General features: G+C 44.8%; 2 protein-coding genes across 3 annotated transcripts in view; one reads left to right on the top strand and one right to left on the bottom strand.

Annotated features, from left to right (window-relative positions):
* Positions 1–11,703, bottom strand: part of ADCY9 (adenylate cyclase 9) — a gene marked incomplete at its 5' end in the record, with an annotated part of 100,390 nt that extends 88,687 nt beyond the window's left edge. For both annotated transcript variants that reach the window (XM_080383509.1, XM_080383508.1), the window contains one exon: positions 10,005–11,703. In XM_080383509.1, the coding sequence (XP_080239635.1) occupies positions 10,005–11,703 (1,699 nt within the window). The remainder of the gene's footprint in view (positions 1–10,004) is intronic.
* On the top strand, positions 11,671–15,411 carry LOC308062301 (uncharacterized protein; the record flags this gene model as incomplete). The annotated part of the gene is made up of 2 exons (XM_080383582.1): positions 11,671–13,292; positions 13,404–15,411. The coding sequence occupies one exon, from the start codon at positions 11,671–11,673 to the stop codon at positions 12,610–12,612; it is 942 nt and encodes a 313-aa protein (XP_080239708.1). The 3' UTR covers positions 12,613–13,292; positions 13,404–15,411.
* Between the last annotated feature and the right edge of the window lie 4,848 nt (positions 15,412–20,259).

Below are 20,259 nucleotides of genomic sequence, written 5' to 3'. Positions count from 1 at the left end.
AACATTAGTCATCCGTGCTACAAGAATTAAGCACACTTCCCAAGCTGATTAAACACAATTCAAGCATCTGATTATTCAGATATAATGGACTGCAAAGACAACTCCAAGTATTTTCACTTAAGAAACATCCTAAGGATGCACACAGTTACTGAAATGCTATATACACACATATATACGTATGTATAAAAAGCAAATAACTCAACAGCTTCATGTAATTAAGATTTTTGGACTCATTTGTGGAAAACTATCATTGAATACCAAATGGAAGTATCTGACACAGGTAAGAAAACATGACTTCAGTGAAGACTAGCAGATCTTTTGTTTACCTCTGTATCCACAGCAAATTCCAGCAGCAGCAACATTTCATAACCAAAGACGTATATGTTATTTTAACATCCTCAGCAGAAAAAATCAGTTACCGATCATTATGTATTCCAGAACCTCGGGTGAGGCATGGGGTGTGTGTGTTTCTCTGAAATGGTTTATTGGGATTATGAAACAATTAATAAATTTTCTCATCCTCACGTGGTATTTTTAAGAATGCTGTCTGCTTCTAGTTGATGCCACATTGCCAAGCAGCAAGTAAAACATTAAATATTATTCATATTGTCTCATCAGTAACTTATATGTACATAAAGATAGAATCTCTCTCACAACCTGCACCTTAGTAGCAAGGTCAGTCCCAAAGATGTACTCAGAGCAAAATCCTTTTACGTTCCTACATCCTGTTGTCAAGTAAGAATCAAATTTTAAAACCTGGAAATAGATGGGAAAGGCTACAAAAGCCTTGGATCAACGTCTGATTATCTGCTGGTGTAACGTGGGTATGTGTGACACTACAGAGTCTCCATCTTTCTCCTGGAAGCCTGTGGCCATTTCTTCTCTTAATGCAGTCCAAACACAGAGCTCTTAGAAACCCAGACAGCTCTAAGTATCACACTATCTAAACAAAGGAAATTTGGAGCTAATGTTGTACCTGGTCTCTTTGCAAATAATGCCCTACAGGAACATTTCCTCATTACATCCTGTCTTTAACACCGGTCCCGTCAGGCCCTGAGCATTTCCAAAAGATTTATCTGTTGTACTTTCGTCCAAATTGGTCAGAGGTTAAAGACACTTAGTACCTTACAGGATGGACTTCATATGTCCATTAAACAAGAGTTAAAGAATGCAAGAATTTGATTCCAAGAACTACTGGGAACAGCTATGCAAAAGCTTCCCAGGGAGGTCTTTTCAAAATAACATACCTAATGTAATACCCTGTAAAGAAAAAAAAAAAAGTAACTTCTATTCCATATATTAGACACATGGACCTAAGTCAAACATCAAAGCTGCACATTTAAAAAATAAAAAATTCCATTTCTGACTCAAATATCATTGTTTATCTAATGGTAATGTAAAGAAATAAGCATCCAATATCAGAAGTTTTCCTACGCTTCTTGTGGGCTGAATCAACGTTTCATAGCGTGTTTTATTTCAATTCTAGAAATTTTTTTGTCTTTTTTTTTATTCTTATTATGCAGTTGAGCACAGTCAACCAAACTATCACCATTATGGCTCTTAAAACACACAAACAGTTTTTAGTATCATTGGTACCAGTTGTCAATTGGCTTTGCCTTCCACTTTCTCCTCCTCCCTCTGTCTTGAGGAGGAAAGAGAGGAATTTTTCCATTAAGGCCTATAAATTAACAAGACTGAAAGGAAACTAAGTTTTATAGACAGCTGGATTTGGACGCTTTTTGGCTGTCTTTCCGCATGGCCCCTCTTCTCCCCTTGCAAGGGCAGGACTTCTGGTTCAAGGAAACACATGGCCAGCACGAGCTCCTGGACCTCCAGCCCATGACAACATCCACACAAATGGATTGGAGTTAACTTCAGCTGACAGCTGGAGGAAAAAAAAAGCAAAAGGAAAGCAAACTGCTCTTTCACTAGTAGATAATCAAGATGTTACACATACAGCAAAAGACGTTTTCCTTTGCATGTTTCTGCATATGTTAAGCAGCAAGCAGAAGGAAAGGTCCCATTAGCAAGCTAGTGGACTTTTCTGCCAGTTCCTCTTGCACTGTGCCGTTTGGAGATTTTATAAGTAATGCTATTTTATTACAATAACCTGATTTCTAGATTTATCAAATCAAGTTGAAGAAAACAGCTTTAGAGATGCAACATGAGGAACAGTAAGTGCTATCAGTGAAATAAAGACTTGCAATATAATCATTGTTATCTACACTGTTTGCAAAGAATTCCCATATGAAGTTACTGTAGCAAACAAACACAAAAAGTTTTCAGGCAATTTTAAGGGGCATTTTGAGTCCAAGGGATGTTAGCTGAAGAAATATATCCAGAACGCTTTGGTCCTCACAAAGTAATTTCAGAACCATGAAAAATATCTATCCTTAAAGCCTTATATCTAGTAGGCTTATTGCTGTACGTGAGAACAATCGGGGGGCGGGGGGAGGGGAATGAAAAATAACATTCATTTGATGAAAGCCATTTGGCTTGGAAGGGGGCTGCAGAGATTTCTGCTACAGTCCAACCCTGACAAATGCCCAGCAAGGTAAGTTAACCAGCCAAATCTGCCCTATTGCCTAAGACAGTACCAGTGCCCAGATGCGATGTCTGCGTAAAGAAAAAGCTGTTACACTGTGGTACAATTGCCAGTCCATACTTCCTTCCCAACTGCCAGTTCGTATTTTCACAAATAATTACTTGGGAGCAAGCAGCTATACTTTCAAAACCTGCATGGCTTTGCTTTAAATTGAGTTCCAACAATCTCCTACAAACCTATGAAAGCACCATCACAATAACGCAAGCTTATATAACAGAACCTGTTAAAATGTGTTAATGAGACTATATTGACTAGCCGGCTTCTTTGCAATGGCAACTCCCACTGGAAATTAAAAATTAAAGGCTAGGGATTTTTTTTTCCTTTCTTTTCAAAGGACAGAAATGAGATTGAAAATCATCTAAAAATAGCAGAGAATTTTCAAGTGTCAGCTGTAACGGAAAGAGGAATGGCTGTCTCTCCTTACAGAGCCAGGATGGATGGAGCGAGCTTGTGATTCAGGATCAAGAGAAAGACAGCTTACACACAAACTGTAGATGGGAGAAAATAATTATAATTTACTAATTTTAGTAATATTCCAGGACAATCTACAGCAACTTCAAATCTTAGTGGTGAATGTAAAGTCTTACATACTTCGCCTGCCAGAAGGAAAAGTGAAGTACATATTGTGAAATAACTCCAAAAAGGGTTTTAAACAACCCATTCAAATCATGCATCCTCCTCATGACAGAAGATGAATATAAATTACATGTCTTTGACTTTGTTTTGTCTTTTCCATCAATCTTTTTCCCCAAAAAGCCACTATGTCAAGGCTTTTATTTAAAGAAGTTGTCTTGCATTTAAATAGTCCCTCACCTACCTCTGAAGATTTACTGATGTGAACGGGAAGAAGGAAGAAGAGAGCTCAGATTTGTTATTTGTAGGGTACCTGTTTACACTGCAGCACCTGTATTTTGGGTAGCCAAAGAGAGAAACATAAATTAAAAACTCTGTAGATGATGGTCACAGAATGCAGCAGAAGCCATGGTGTTCCCCCAGTGCATCAGGGCCTCGGATTTCAGCACCCATCTTTCCCATGTTCTAGAATAAAGCTCCACTCCTGCCATGCTCACTTCAGCTCTTGTAGTATGTAAATATCTTAAGGGCTATTAAAACTTCTACTCCACTGTACAGTGCTTATATAGGGGTTAAACAGGCAGAGCTGCAACCAGACTGCCAATACTGTGTTAACTTATTTGTTAATTAGCATCAGGACACGCTGTTAATTGAAACTGGAGCCCGTACTTGTTTAACAAAGTATATGGTTAGAACCAATCTCCATCCCGTACAAAGTGGAAAATCTTACATAGGTACGAACTAGGCTTATAAATTCTTTTTCACTGTATGCGGTAAAATTAGCCCTTAAGTATGTTATCAAAACTCAAAGCCTCAAAAGCCAACATCCAAGTTCCCTTAAATAACAAAAACAGCTTAAGTGTGAATATTTTTTAATTGAGATATTTTTCTGCTTGGCCTTGCACAAATAAAACCAAGAGCAAGTCAACAAATCTTCCTCAAAATTTGGAAAACTGTGACCTTCCTGCAGAGGTCACAAAACCTGCCTGGTAGTAAAGCTGATCAGTACTAATGCACTAATACATAGGTTTACTTTCAGAAAAAGTTGTCATTGCATCATGTAAAATATTTGGAAAGCTGAACAATCACCAGGTTTTCTTACAAGGTTCCTTCTTTTGTTTACAGTGATGAAACACAACTTCACTATGTGAAGACAAGAACCAGGCTGAACAACTACATTCACTAATTACCTCCTCTTCTTTTTGCTATTACATGATAAAATTACAGATCACGTCAAAATGTTAAATTAATGTAGAATTTACTTCTTCCTGGCAATATGCCTTCATGCAAATTACCTCTAATTATAATTTGTTATCTGTCACTGAATACTTTTCATTTTTTAAATACAGGAGTCAAGTCAACCTGTGTATGGTATTTTATTTTCAATCTCACAATTGAAAATAAGATCATGAACCACTACCACAGTAACAACAGTTAATAGGTCAGGTTATATAAAACTGATAAACTGACTAGTCACTAAAATTTTATGCCTCAGTCAGCACTTAGGATTTTGGTTTGTGGGAAAGTGGAAATACATACACATGCAGACTTCATTACCACTTAAAAGAGACATTTGTTCATCTATCCAATGTTGCCTGACCGCCAGATCAGTATCAGAACACATGAAATCCAGAATTACAATGCCTGTCACAAATGAGTTCAATAAATATAAAAAGCCAGTATCTAAAGATTTACATTTATTGAACATGATGAAACTAGAGGCTGAGCAGGAAGACACATAGTGCAGCTGGCAAGACACAACACAATCACCCCAACCTCCTGCACTCACCCCAAAAACACTCACTAGAGACTCAAGCTGCCCTTAGCCAAGCCACAGAGCAAAACTGAATCTGTGCAGAGCTGTCCTGCTGGCACAAGCACAAGCCCTCTAGATTTACACTATGCCCAGCAGGCTCGCCTCAAAAAGCTAAGGAAAACTTTCATCTTATCTTTCATCTACCTATGAACTTCCAGCAGCACATGTCAGCTACAGGTCCTCTGTGCGCAGGGCTGGGAAAAGACAGAAAGACGAGGCGGGCAGGGAAGCCTTCACCACCATCACAGTGTAATCGTAGTCTCTCCCTGATCGGCCGCAGAGGTGAGGAAGGGAAGAAAAAGTCAATGACTTTTCTCTTCATAACCTTATCTAAGGCTTTTGTCTGGCAGGAACACCCACCCTGTGTTCCCTGTAAGCCAAACCTGAAGCAGCAGCAGAGTACCAAGTCACCCAGCAGAGCCGTATCCCATGGTCTGCCAAGGGAAAAGCATCCCGTGCGTCGCAGGTTGCCACCATGTGAAGAGCTAAGCTATTTATGGAGAAATAATTGCCTTACATTATGTGAAGAGGTTTCAATGTCAGGCAAAACACTGACTTTTATTACTGATTTGCTTTATTAAAAAAATGTTTACAAGTAAAGCAGATATTAAAAGAAACCTGGAGAACAGTGAAAGACAATACAGTAAGCTGCAGATCTGTGATACGCTTTATCAGGAACAGCCACCAGTCGCCACAGGTGAACTGGTGGATGTTCAGGCAGTAAGCACTGTGAAAGCTGACCTCCCTCCGAAGCCATCAGCAACACGGTTTGGTTAGCCAGGTGACACACCGCACAAGCTTACGTTTTTTTCCATAACGAAACAAACACCAAAAAGTCAGACAGAAAAGAGTATCTGTATCTTCCAAGGGCTTCTAACAGAAATTCCACAGAAAAGCCATTCCTTGAGGCAAACTGAACACAGAGGTGCCTTGCTGCAGAAAGTTCAAGAATTCTTTTAACAGGAACTTCAATAACATTGACTCTCATTAGAGTATCAGCATACATACAAACGCCCCTGATGAAATCATGGTTCCACTGTGCTATGCTCTATAAACACAGAGAAAGCATTCTTGCCCCAACATGCTTATGTATTTTGAGCACTCAAAAAAAGGTGCTGGTGACCCTGGTATTTCTGGAAGAGTTGCTGGCTGGCAAATAGCAATATTGTGACCTCCACGGTAACAAGAAAGAGAAATCCAAACCACCAAGAACAGAACAACCCAAAAATATTTCCGTAAGCTGAACTTTTTATATCCTGAGTAGAGATCTCTGACTCTAGGGTTCAGAAGGGATGCATTAATGTGCGTTATGTGACCCAGTATCTCATAGTCTTCAATAAATCTATCTGCTAGGAAGCTCAGCAAGAAAAAGTGCATTGCCTCAAATCCCATGGCAAAATTATTACCGAAGATGCAACTGAACTGATGTCTAGGGGTTTATCTGTGGACCTCAAAAAAATCACCGCAACATTCCTCTGCCATGTTCCCTCCACATCCAAGGGGATCAGATGCAGTGAAAACAGACAGCATAAGCAATCTTAAACAGCAGTCAGAAACAGGTAAAAATGCTCTAAGGTCACCAATGGCTCGCTCTCTTTGCTGATTTGTTTTAGATGCCATCTACTTAATTCAGAAGTCAGAAACAGGAGGGAACACACCAGGGCCCCACTCCTTGCAATAAGGAGCCAAGGAAGCAAAGGAGGAAGAAAAGATATTTCCATCCTAAGCTTTCAGCAAATCACAAAACAGCAAAGGGAAAGAAAAACTTAGTTTTGCCTCGTCTATTCCAAAAACCAAGGAGAACAGCACTCAGACAACTCGGGGTACATCTAGACTAGTATTTCAAATGGAATGGTAAGCACGGTTTTGAAGCAGTTTGCCCAATTCACTCCTACTTACCCTGCTCTGGTGCACACTGTAGAGTTGTACCTGGATTCCTTCTGGGTGAACCAAGCCAAGCGACTCGCTCCAGGAGCATGCCTGATGCGCTCCAACCACAGAGGTACTTGGGTTGAAAGACCCAGTCCAGAACCAGTCTTCGGCAGAAGTCCTAAAACATGCGTAATGTGGACACCGAGTCCTCGGCACCTCCCGTTTTGCTCTGTGAATGGTTTACTTCACCACATTGACTTAGCCTACAGAAAGATTGCTACGACTACTGCGGCAGCCCAGACAATTAAGAGATAACATACTAGATATACAACATAAAAAATAGGATATCATTAAGATATCAAGGCTTGAAAGGAAGCTGAGAAGCAAAGTGCTGGTAGGGAAACAAAGCTTATGTCTGTTATCTCTGCAGCACTTTCATAATTGAAAAGAATGAGACATATAACATAATTAAACAACCACAACAAACTTCCTCTTCTCTATCACTACTATCAACAAATTCTCAGGGAAAATAGCAGAGAGCGAAGCTTTGTAACAGCACCTCCGTTCACAAAACTGAGCAGTTGCTTGGCAAAGAACAATTAATTAAGAGGTGAAATCTCAGTTTATTCTATTAAATCTCAGAGCTGCTACTTAACAAAACCCTCCCCTGCAGCAGGTTCTAGATGCCAGCCTGTGGGCACTGCTGTTAAGAGTGCTTTTATCACTGCCCTTTTTTTTTTTTTTTTTTTGCCCCTGCTGCCATTTACCTATCAGCCAAGTGATCTGACTGCGGAACAAAGTACTGAGGATACAGGAAAAAACGGGCATCTGCAGCATCCACATTTCCCTGAGGGTCTGGGCACGGGATGGACAAGAGACCATGTGCGCCACAGACCTTTGGATAAAGGCAGCTGTGGTAGAGGTCTGCTTGGTTTAAAAGTACACACAGACTCCTATTTCTATAACTATGTAAGACATTGATAAGAAATGGAAGCTAATTACAGTTCCACAACAAAATACAGAAGGGAAAGGGGAAAAATACCAGCCCAACCCACACTCCTTGTTAAAGCAATTCTTACCACATACTCCAGTTGCTTTCATAGCTAGGTTTCAGGGTAAGAAGAGACCATTAAAATATCAGTCTTCAAAGCATACTTCATCTTACCTAGACTGCATTTCAGTTTGTTCATCTGTAGTGCCCTGGCTAAAGCAGGACCTGTGAAAGGCATTCAGAGCTGCAAAACCTGAACCACCGTACTGATGAGACACAGCAGCCCATGCCCTCTCACAATAGATGTAACCAAGGACAGCACAGAAGTCTGAGAAAGACCATGAAAAAAATACTCCTGACATGGGGTATAATTGCGCTAGAGAGTGCTCTTGTGATCTAGAAAATATAAAAAAATAAATAAATAAAAATATTTAAGAGCAGTAACATCAGTCTCCACAAGTAAGTTCATGTCATTTTGTAATTAATGATATCGAGTACAGTTACAAATTCAGCAAAAATACTTAATTTAATTTGTTGCTACACTACAGCCTTCACACTGCATCTGGCTGTAAAGGTAGATGGAAGAGAGAAATGCTGCAGGGTAGTTTCTCTACAACTATTCAATTTATTTTCTCCAGAATGGCAAGATTCAACTTAAGAGTAATGGAGAGATTACATCTGATCCTTTTTTCTTGAAAGCACACTTCCACTGAAATAGATCAGTGTCAACAGTATTCAAAGAAATTAACTCAATTTGTATTTTTAGAAGCTGAACAGAAAGCCAAAGCCCAGGGACACACATCTGCTTCAGTTCTATGGCTTCCAGCCACCAATGTCACTGTCGATATTCTCCCTCCCCGTAAGCCTCTCATTTCAGCCCCACTGCCATATGCACGCAGACAGCTAGCTCACCAAAAATAAGTATTTGTGTCACATCAAAATAAGCACCTGCCACAGGCGAGCAGCCTGCCGTTACTGCTTCCACCACTGTTTTGCAATACTCCCCCCACCGTCCTTACTCACTGACCTTTCTACAGCCACCCTGGCCTTGTTTTGTATTTGTTGCAACAAATATCTCCTTCCCCCATCACAACGCTGTCCTACGACTCCTTCAGTTTCTTCCACTGTTTTCCACACTTACTTTATAAAAATGGGTACATTTAGAAACAGAGCAAATAAAATCAGATAGCATAAAAGGGTTTGCAACGTATTCCACTCCTGTTTTGATCCATCTGCTCCCCACCTTGGGCTACAAGCACTGCAGCCAACCATACCTCCATGAGACAAAGGCACAGCACTAAAGCGACACAGCTCTTAATAAAGAGACAATTAAACCTCAGCATGTATGAGCCTCCTGCACACGCCTGTAAGTGCTGCTAGAAAGCAGTCAAAGGCTTCATTTCAAAATGAATACTCTAGAAAAACGAAAAATGGATCCTCAGCCAAGCCATAAAGGGGAACCGAAGAATCCCTCATTTTCTTTTCCTAAAGGCAAATCTGCAGTTTTATCCCCAAATCCTTAGAGCTGCAGAAATGAGAGCATCTGCCAGCTCACTGAACCACCTGAGTAACTTTTTCCAGCCTAACTTCGAACTGCAGCAACTTGCTGTATCAAACTGCCAAATCTACAGTGCTCATTCCTTTCTGTGAATCCAGCTGTCATTTTTCCCAAATGCCTTCACAGTCCCAACTCTCCCAATGCCAAAAAAAACTTTTCACAGATATACATAATTTTGCAAAACACATATGCTCTATGTATGGCACATGAAGTCAATTAACAAGTTTACTTACTGAATTAAAGGATGACACACAACAGTAAAACAAAAACCTCTTGCAGACAGCAAACACACTAACCTTCTCCTCCCTACAATGTGATACTCTCACAAGAAGCACTAAGGCGTTTTGAAGCCTATGCACATTTGGAGTACCCCAGGAGATCTTTCATGCTTATCTCCTTGGCATCTTTTATTCCGTAATCCCCATGGTGTTTGTAATCACCAGCACGTGGAGTTAAAATGTAAAACTTGTTCAATTTGCAAGTCAGCAAGCACAGAATATGCACTAGGGAAAATATATTCCCTCGTACAAGAGGGGGAGGGAAAAAAAAAAAAAAGAAAAAAAAAAGAGCACAATATAGAAGCACATACCTTTTAACTGGTCAGCTACCACACTCTGACCAACTCGCTCAATCACCTTTCCATCCTCCATTTCATAACGATCATCCAAGTATTTCGCAGTAGCTTCCGAAATATGGACTTTTCCAGCTACCCCGAGCTGCTCCATCAGATTGGCCAAATTGACATCATTGGACCACACATCAAACTTGAATCTTCTCATGCCCAAAATGCCACAGAGGACTGTCCCCGTATGAACACCAACTCTCATGTTTACCATTTCTTTTTTCTCTTGACAAAACTGCTCAATGGCTTTAATCATACCCAAGCCCATCTCAATGCAGCAGTAAGCATGATCTGCCCGGGGCTCTGGGCAGCCAGCTACGCAGTAGTAGCAGTCTCCCAAAGTGCTTATCTTCTCGCATTTAGTGTCCTCGCACAGACGGTCAAAACGTCCAAAGAGGTCATTCAGGAGTCCCACCAGAGCATGGGCAGATTTATTGGCACTCATTTTCGTGAAGCCCACAATGTCTGCAAACAAAATGCTCACTTGCTCTATCTGCTGCATTTTAAAAGGACGGAATATTATGGGGGTTTTCTGTATGGAAGGTTTCTTCTTCCTGTTTTTGGGGCTTGAGGTGGAATGACGTTTGATGGAGTTTTCACTTTCATCATCCCCCTGCTTCATTAAGTCATCGGCTATTATTCTTGGCATAACAGAATGAATCATCCTCTCTTTCAGGGCTTTTTCCACTTCTAAGTCCTTTCCATGCATGATGGACTGCCCCACTTTCAGGAATGTGCTTCTCGATCTGACTTCAGACATGATAAATAAATGAATACCGATGGCGTGGATGCAGATGTGCAGGAAGGCTTTGCTCAACAGCTCCCAGTAAACCCCACCAGCTCCTAGAGGTGTAAAACAGTTCTCGTCGCGGAAGTGATAACCAAAGGTCTCGAAGAGGACTGAGTACGACAGTCCCAGGAACAAGCTTAAATACAAGGGTAAGTGCATCACCGTGTAAAGCAACAGGAGCACTTCAATACACATAGAAAAACTGCCTACTTGAGAAAGACAAGTGTCTGTGGGATCTGCCAGGGGAGTCCGATTGGACATGTCACCACTTCCTGAGATAGGTTTCAGAGCCTGGAACTGCGGAGCCAGAGTCAATGCAAAGACCAGGAGGGTGAGTATCAGCGAAGTCCATACGTAATGGCGGGCATAAGTCTTGGTGAAAGTGAACACAAAAAAAGCTACACATACCAAGAGGAAGCACAAAGCCGGCACCATGAAAACAATCTGTTTCTCTCTCATGTGTATGCCGAAGTAGATGCCCCAGAGAAGGCAGGCCACGCCGATGTAGAAGAGGGCATAGCGAAACCTGCGCTGGGTCTGCGGGAAGCATCTCTCCATGCAAGCCTCCTCCAGGTTATTAGAGTCGAACTTGGGGTTCCACCACTTGGAAGAGGCCCTCTCGAAGAGCTGTGGCAGCTTCTTCTGCCGGCGGAGGCCGGGGCCACCGGGGCCACCGCCGCCGGCTCGGCGGGTGCCCCCCGACTCCCCCGAGCTGCAGCTGGAGGAGATGCTGTACTTGCAGTGCTTGGCGGAGGAGCAGCCCTGGTGCTGCTTGGGGTTGATTTTCACCGTCACGCTGTTGCTGTCCCCGCTGGAGTCGCAGCTCACCTCGGTGCTGTGGTGATGCAGCAGCTGCTGGTGCGGTGGGGAAGCCATGTTGTCAATTCCTCCCGAAGAGCCCGCTCAGGAGTTGGGTCTCTCGGGCCGGGAAAGGCACCGGGGCTCCTGGCAGCGGCGCCTCTAGTCTCCTCCCGCCGCCGGCGCGGGGGGGCGGCCGGGCAGCGCCGCGGCGCCGCGCCGCTCGCCGGGCTGGGCACACAGGGCGCTGGGGCGCGGGCAGCCCCGCATATTCCCCCCGCCTCGCCCGCCTCCGCCGGCCGGGCTCCCGCAGCCCCGCCGAGGCTCAGCCCCGCGGAGGGGACGCCGGGCCCCCGCCGGGAGGGGACCGCTCCTCCATGTCGCCTGCAGCTGGCCGCGGCTTCCTCCCCGCGCCCGCCGGGCAGCGCTCCCCTCGCGGCCGCCGCCAAGGGGCCGGCTCCAGCCGCCCGCCCGCCTCCCTCGCCCGCCCAGCCGGGACGGCACCGGCGGCCGCCCCCCGCCGGCCTGCGCGGCCCTCCCCGCCGCTCCCCGCCAACGGGGCCTTGGGCCCGCGGCCGCCCGCGCCCTGCCGGCGCCGCGGGCAGCGCCCGGGCGAGAGAGCGAGTGCCCCCGCGGCGTTCCTCAGCCGCGGCGCGGGGCTCGGCCGCCTCCGTCTCCTCGCCCGCCGCGGGGCCCGGCGGCGCTGGTCCCGTCACCCTCCCGGTGGGGTGGTGCCGCGCCGCCGCGGGGAGCTCCGTGCCCTGGCGGGGGCCGGCCCGCCCGCCTGCGCGCCGCCGTGCGAGGGGAGGGGAGCGACGCGGCGGGGGCGCGCTCAGGCCGCCGCCACCATCTTCCTCACGGGGGGATTTGGGACGGGGAAGGGGGGGGCTGCGGGTGCGCGCTCCCGCTGGCCAATGGGGCGCGGCGCCGCGGCGGGAGCGCGCAGTCCCCCCCGCCCCGTTCCCGCCCCCCCTCTTCCCGGCCTGAGGGGCGCGGGGAGGGAGCGGCCCCCGCGGGCACTCGCGGCCCCGTCCCCTCCGCGGCGGCGGGGGGTCTGTCCCTCCGTGAGGCAGCGGCCGGGGAAGGGCTGACAGGGACGGGACGGCGCGGGATGACCCGCAGCCGGGCGGTCCCTCAGAGTGGCCCCCCGCCCCGCGGCTTCTCGCCGGGCGCTGCCCCCCCGCGGTCCGCCGGCGGGTCCCGCTGCCGCCCTGAGGGCCCTGGTTGTTCCCGGGGGGGCCGGGGAGCCGCCGCTGGCACGGCTGACATTTGCCATGCGCAAACAACATGCACTCCAGCAAACAATTCAGCCGTTCCGCATCCCGCCGGACACTCGCGGGCTGCTTTTTCCTCCTCTTCCCCCTGTTTTTTTTCCTCGCTTGTTTATAACTGACGCGATCCCGCCTGCCGCCTCCCTCAACGTTATTATCTCTTCCTCCCAGGCGGCCCGTATCTCCCTCCCTCGCAGGGTCCCTCCGCGGTCGCCTCAGCCTCTTCCCGCCCTCCGTCCCTCCCCCGGGCTCAGGGTGCTGCCCCCCATCCCCCCGGACCCGGGTCCCTGAGGCGTGGGCACGGCCGGGCCGCCCGGGACCCCCCCGGGTGCCGCCCCCCCGCCTGCAGCAGCGCTCCGCAGCAGCGAGCCCCTCCGCTGAAGACGGCAGCGTTCGGTAAAATACACTTTTTTTTTTTCTTTTTTTTTCTTAAATAGTACTAGAAAATACGTGGCCACACGGTTACTGGAACTGAAACCTGTAATTTTTTCCATTTCTTTTGTAAAGGTATCACTGCTCTGTAACCATGCCGAAAAATGTGTTGGTTTTTATTATCATTGTTATGATGAGGAAGACGACTAAGAAGAAATTTGCATTTCCTGAGGTATTTGATACCAAAATAATCTGTAATAAAAAAAGTCTTTTAGCAATAATTGTTTTGGTTGTGCTGTGACGTACCAGTCTCTTAAATTGCAACTACTGACTCATCTGATCGATATTTCATCGGGAACGCTGCTCGCCATGCCGCTTTTCCATAGGGATCGTTAGGGAGGAGGAAATCCCTGAGCTGACGGGGCAGAAGGTATGGATGGCCTCCCAGGCTTGCCTATTAATTGATACATTTACTAAGACATCTTTGCGACCTTTTTATTGATTATCTTAAGTGCACTTTACGTTACGTTTTTACTTCATAAAGGATGACGGATTTATTTAATTTGGAGGATTAAATGTGACAACTTCCAAGGACTCAAAGACACTGTAGAAACTTGGTGGAAAGAGGATAAAAGTTTTTTATGTCTATGGCAAAGAATTTAAGGTGAAACTACCTGTGTTTTTAACTTTTTTATGTAAACCTGTAAGATTTATGTTGTTGTAGAGGTTGGGTGATTTGAACAGAAGAGGTACTGAAATTCCAGCATCAATTTTTTTAGCCTTGCTTTATGATAGCACTAAATTATTATTATTGCTTATGACAGCCTTACTCCACAGCCACTCTGGGTCAGCTGCATTTCCTTAACACCCTTCCAAAAACTGTAGAAACTACAAAGAGCTAAAATGGGGGCGGGGAGGAGGGTAAACAGGAAATAATTTAAGCCCTTATTATTTCTAAGTAAATCAGGATGTCATTGAAAAGAACACCAGAGAAAAAGAACGCATTTTCCTCCAGTTGAAGATGTGAGTTTTCCCTCTAGTATGAACAAAGTCATGATTTCATTCAGTTCCTTTGGTCCAGAGTGATTAAGAGTGCATGGGCAGTAAATAAATAAATCATTGTTTGCCTAGAGTGTAGTAAAAGTTGAGGGCCTTCAAATTGGTGTTTATTACTGAAACTTGCTTGGATAGTCTTTAATTCAATTTTCACCTAAAATAAAGATGTGGGATTGTACCTTCGTTCAAATTAAAACTGTTAGGCAGCGGTGTGTACAGCTGTACGGAAGCATGCAAGGAGGTGGTGGCTCAGGTGTGTGGGTGCTGCACAGAAAAAGTTCACGTGCACAAGCGTGCACACACAGTCAGAGGAGAGAGCCTGCTGGTGTGCATCTTCCCTGTTTGCACATGGAAGAGACCGACGCTTCAGGCACAGAGATACATGAACGCGGGAGGCAGAGGACCCGCAGAAGCAAAGCTCAGGCTGAGAAGTGAGAGAAGTGTGCCTTGTTCCCCCTGCGCTCAATAAAGCAGGACTTTGTGTGTTCTTAGAAGAAACAGAATCACATCAAAGATACTGGCTGCATCACAAGCTTTGACTGAGTGACCCACATGATCCCAAATTTTGTCTGGCTACTGGTCAGACACAGCTTTTGATCTCTGCTAATGAAGTAGTCTCCTCTTTCCCAGCTTTCATTTACTGGTTCGAAGGACAGTGGAATGGGACTGAAGAAGACATCCGACTTGTCAAACCCCTCCTTTGGTAAGCTTCAGATTGTGATTTTGAGATTGTTCAGAATCCTTGCTCTTCCAAGGAAGCTCCCACTAGGTTTGTTACCCATAGACTTCCACCCCACTCCTCCTCTTGATCTTTTGGGTGATAATGTCACCCAACATTCACCAGCCCAGCTGTTCCCCAGCTTCCTCTATCATGTTCCGTGGAAATGTATGCTGTGTATGCAGCAGGGAGAACAGTTATCTTGTGTTAGCTCTGTACTGGCTGGGAAAGACCTAATGCTGCCTCCCAAAAGACTGAATTTTTTAAATTGAGCGTTATGTCACTGGCACTATTCTTTCACTTTGCTTGTATTGTGAAGATTTTTCTCCATTGAATTAAAGCAGCAGATTAAATACATGTAAGCAGTAATCAAGAAACACCGGTGATGCTTCTATTTATTTCAAGTCTGACTAATATTTGTCTCTGAGGGTGAGAAGTGGTTTGAACTTGTATCCATTACTTCCCCCCTGCCTTCTGGTTTGTTTTTGTCCAGGAGGAGTGTAACCCCATGGAATATAATGCAGTCAGCATGTCCCTCTGTGGCAGCATCTGAGGGGGTAATGTTTGTAGCATCTGTTAAGGAAGATGCTTCCTCTTGGTCACTTTCTTAGCGACTATGGTTAGCGCATCTCAGAAGAGCTGGCAGCTACCACATGGTATTGATGTTGAATCCCAGGTTCATTTTGAGTGTCTGGTAGTTCTGGGTTGTGCTGTTGTCCTGCAGAGCACTCTGGTTATTTTCCAAAATATCGTGAGTGGTTTTGTTTCTCAGAGACCAGAGTTAGAGGAAATATTTTACAGAGCAATAGCTGGGCAAACGCATATCCTACTTGCGCATTTCTTTTAACTTCATGCCACTAAATATACATATTTAGTCTATAGAACTGAATTTACTTCCCTTCTCAGAGGCACAGCTTTGTCAGCTCTAATGATAAGCTTTTGTTTGATGTTCATAATATTGTACTTCGCTGCTTATCTGATGGAGCTGTGCGAAACTATTTAGGGGGGTTCTGAAATGTGACAACCCACATGATGCTTTTTTAGGCTTCACAAACCGCCTTCACGAGGCAGAAGAATATGACATGGGAACTGCTGGCTGGAACAACAGTGTATATTAATGCCAGTATAGTTGGTGTAGCTGGGGAGGAGGAATGCCATTTAGAAGTTTGTGGCTTTTATTGTATGCTGTCAAAGGCAAACTTAACAGCCTGAAAGAAAAGGCATCATGGATGCCATGGGTGGAGACTACTGATCCTGCCTGCCTCTGGAAACTGCATAAACATGGGAGGAAAAGGTGTTAAAACCCGTTTGGTCCATCCACAGACAGAAAGACTCAAGGGAGACACCCCAGATGCCCTGTTCCCTATGTTGTTACCTTAACGAATAGCAGGATCCCACCTTCTGACAGACTTCTGCATCTGCATCCTTCTGGCGTGTGCAGCATTCATTGTGAGTTTTTGTTTTGAATCCTGGTTACCTCTAGGTAAAAAAATTCATGTTATGGGTTTAAAAAAATACGAATTTTCTGACTGCTGTTCACAGACTAACAGGCAAACATTAGAAAATATTTTGGAGGATTGTTACTCCATTATTTTTAAAATTAGAGAAGTATCACGACGTTTATTTCCCTTTTCCATAAAAGGGCACAAGAGTTACCTTTTGACATCTTTTCCTCATGAAGCTACAGAAGCTGGGTGAGTGGTGTGTTCTCCTCACTTCCATGGGGTAGCCAGCTTAGTTTTGCGTTCTGTATTTTCATCCTTCTGAAACTGCAGTTTGGGATGTTAGTGTTACTGACATGATTTCACATCCCAGAGGAGATGCACAGATAAAATGAGTAAGCAGTAGAAGACCTTTTTATGTGACTTGGACCTCAAGAGGGAAGATAAAACCTGGTCCAGCTGAGTGGGAATCACCGGCTCCCATAGGACCAGGATTTTACTTGCAGGCTTTACGGTTCCCTCATTTGTGTAGCCTTCTACACTGAAAGCCATGCAGATTATACTGCTTCTTTGCCAGAATGTCTGCCACCAGGAGGTGGCTTCAGTCAAATATACATTTCTGTAAGATGCAGACAAACTTAAAATTTATTGCTCATTCCATTCATAACCAGAAGTTCTCCTGGCTTGCCAAGCTGCTGAATCGGCTTGGGTACCTCACCCTTGAGTCAGCAAAGCCCAAAATAGAAACTTGCTCCATTTCCAAAGAGATGAAGTACCACTGTTATCTGCAACTACAGCCACATCTAACATGCTTTTGTAACTACAAACACTCAGTGGAGGAACCCAAGTGACACTCTGCTTCTTTAAAAAAATAAATTAAAAAAGGGGGAAAAGGTATTTTCTTATTTGAAATAGGAGTGGTAAGATTGCTATGAATGGGACTGTCTGGGTGCAGAAGCACCAAGAAATAAGCAGCAGGAGAAGGACCATGCAAGCGGCAGTCACTGATGTCGCCTAGACCAGCCTAGCATCAAGTTCCCACTCCATCTACTCGCAGCTTCTCAGGATGTCCAGGTTAGGGAGACAAGGGACAGACTACAGCCAGAGTAAAGCAAAGTTTTGAGCCATTAAGGAATGACAGCAAGAAGATGAGGTAGAAGCTGTAGAACACCGGTTGGAGCTACAGCAATGCTCACCCAGGATTCACAAAGCAGAGTCAAGTCATTCTCTCTCCCATGCCATAACTCTGCTTTACAGCACAGCATAAAATAGCCAAAACCAGTGAAAGTGACCAACAGTTGCAGTCAAACAGGAGGAAGTGACATTGTAAAGTCACCAGCAGGACTTCTGTGAGTAGGTGGAAGGCAGTGAAAAGGCATGTAAAGATAGTCCCTACGTGATATAAATTAAGGAGTTTCTGTGGCTCCAACTCAGACCAACAAGTAGAAAAATAACCATAGCGTTAATTCACTGGATCTCCCCTTCTCAAGTTGTTAGCTTATGATCTTGCAGATGTAGCATCAGTAATTTTTAGCATCCTATAAAAGGATGCCTGTCACAGTACTACCAAAACTAGCCAGCTGCAACAAGGCTTTTATCACCCCTGCAGCAGCTTAACTTCAGTAAGTAGTTTCTGCACCTTGCCCCGGCACAGCCACCAATCCCCCACAAGGTTTCAACAGTTCATCTACTGTTTGTGCTGTTTCTTCATATTCTTCAGGCCAGGCCACCCTGCTTCTTGCCTCTGCTGCATCCTTCTTGTCTCTCCTACCTCCAGGGCACTCTCACCTCCCTCTGCTTCTTTCAGGTCTCTCTTCAGTCACTGCTCCTCCCCCCCCCTACCCCTTACAGCTATTTAACTACTTAGCAGGAACCAGCCACAGCTGCACCTTATCCACACCAGCCAACCCACTTCCCTGAAGCCGGCCCACAGCTGTATGTTATCAATGTTAATTAACCTGCCTTCATTCCTCTACAGACACCCACTAAAAATAAAGTTTTGGAGGGCTGTCAAGCAGACGCTTGCTGTGTGCCACCTTCCTGTGAGCGCTCCTGGGTTTCCCTTAAGGTGTGCTGCAGGCTGGTCTCGCGCTCTTCCTGCTCCAAGCAAAAAAATCTTCTGAACTGCCTTTCTTTCCCATAAAGAGCAGGTAAACAAGAATCCAGTAACCCCTTTTGAACAGATGAGATACACAACCATTACTGGGCTGAGGGAAAAAAAAACAAAAAACCAACCACCTTTGCCTTGGGGAAAGTCCAGATGTATTTTCTTTTCTCTGGAAACTTTTCCTCCATCTCCTCCAAAAGAAGGGCTGGATGCCTGAGTGCTGTTCTCCTGTGCCCCCCTGCAACCGGCTCCCCTCTAGTTGTGAAGATCTTGTATGTGCTCCTTTACCTGTATAACATCACAGCTTATGTGATCTTGCAAAATACGGTTTATGAAGCCAACACCGTAGAGAAACAGAAGATAAAACCTTTTCTTAGACAACATGTCTTCATAGCAGTTTCTGTGGGAAGATCCTGATGGATGGGGCAGTTCTCTTTTACGGAAGCAACAAAAGCATGTTCAGAACTAAATTATTCTCAACTAGTCTAACTATTCAGAACTAAACTAGTCTAAACTATTCATGTAACCTGGCAGGCAAGTTTCCTCCTAGGGTGATCTTTGGTACCCCTGGAAAGGGTAGCAGAGAACATTCTTCTCAGCTGTACCCGAGATACACTTCACACAGGTGGGAGTGGTTGCGACTTGATGCGCCTAGGAATGTAGCTGACCCCCACTAGTCCAACTGGAGCAGATATATCCGAGCAATTTAGCAGTGATGTGACAAGTGTGAAATGGAAGATGTTGAGAAAGTATTACATCAATTTTTAGTTTGTGTTGAAGAGGGTTTCTATGCAGTTGTGTTCTATAAGATCAGAAAAAATACACTTCTGTCTGCAAACACAAGAACCCGTCATTATTTCAATTTTTTGCCATGCTGTTAGGATTAAGACTTTGATGAAACAAAATAAAATTATACAGGGCTGTTTGACCCCTGTTATTGTTAGTGTGGTGACTGAAATTGGGGCAGCCCAATGCAGTCCACTGATTCTACTGCTATACGATATATTTAATGTTTGTATTGATTAAAAACTGATTTAATTCTAAACAAATCACTGCTGCACTTCACACTTTATAACTTAAAGATTTTATTTACACTGCACAAAGACTGTGTAAAATGTTATTGTTGAGGCTTCCAAATCAAGCACTTAAAAAATACGAGAAGATTTTTGCATTTTGACACTCTCAATATCCATGGAGTGCTTGATGCTCTCTGAGTATTCGGGACATTTGCAGGGCTATTGATGGACCGCGACTGCAAAAAGAGCAGCGAACACCTTCCAAACAATCCTGCGTAAAACTGAGGGTGAATGCGTGTTTCTGCCATCGTTCCGTTTCCAGGGAACAAGGCAGGAAGCAAATGGTGCCGAACACACTAATGCAGAGATGGTTATTGCAGCTCCTAGTCGTTTTTACCTGTGTTGCTGCCCTGACAACTGCGGAATATTATGGAAATAAAACACGAAGTCACTTGGTTCTGAGCTATTGAAAACACAGCAAATATTTGTTCAAAAGAGGAGCTGGGGGGCAAAATAAAGTGGCATATAGAATGCAATGAAACGTCATGGAGGGAGAATTTATATGGTCCAGCAATTACTGGCTAGATGCAATCAAGATTCATGAATGGGGCTCTAATCCTTTTATAAACCAGGAATCTGCTTGAATTGGGTG

The sequence above is a fragment of the Falco punctatus genome, assembly GCF_963210335.1.
Source record: "Falco punctatus genome assembly, chromosome: 4".
NCBI classification, from domain to species: Eukaryota; Metazoa; Chordata; class Aves; order Falconiformes; family Falconidae; genus Falco; species Falco punctatus.
Note: the sequence above shows the minus strand (reverse complement) of the source record. Positions and strands in the feature narration are given on the sequence as shown.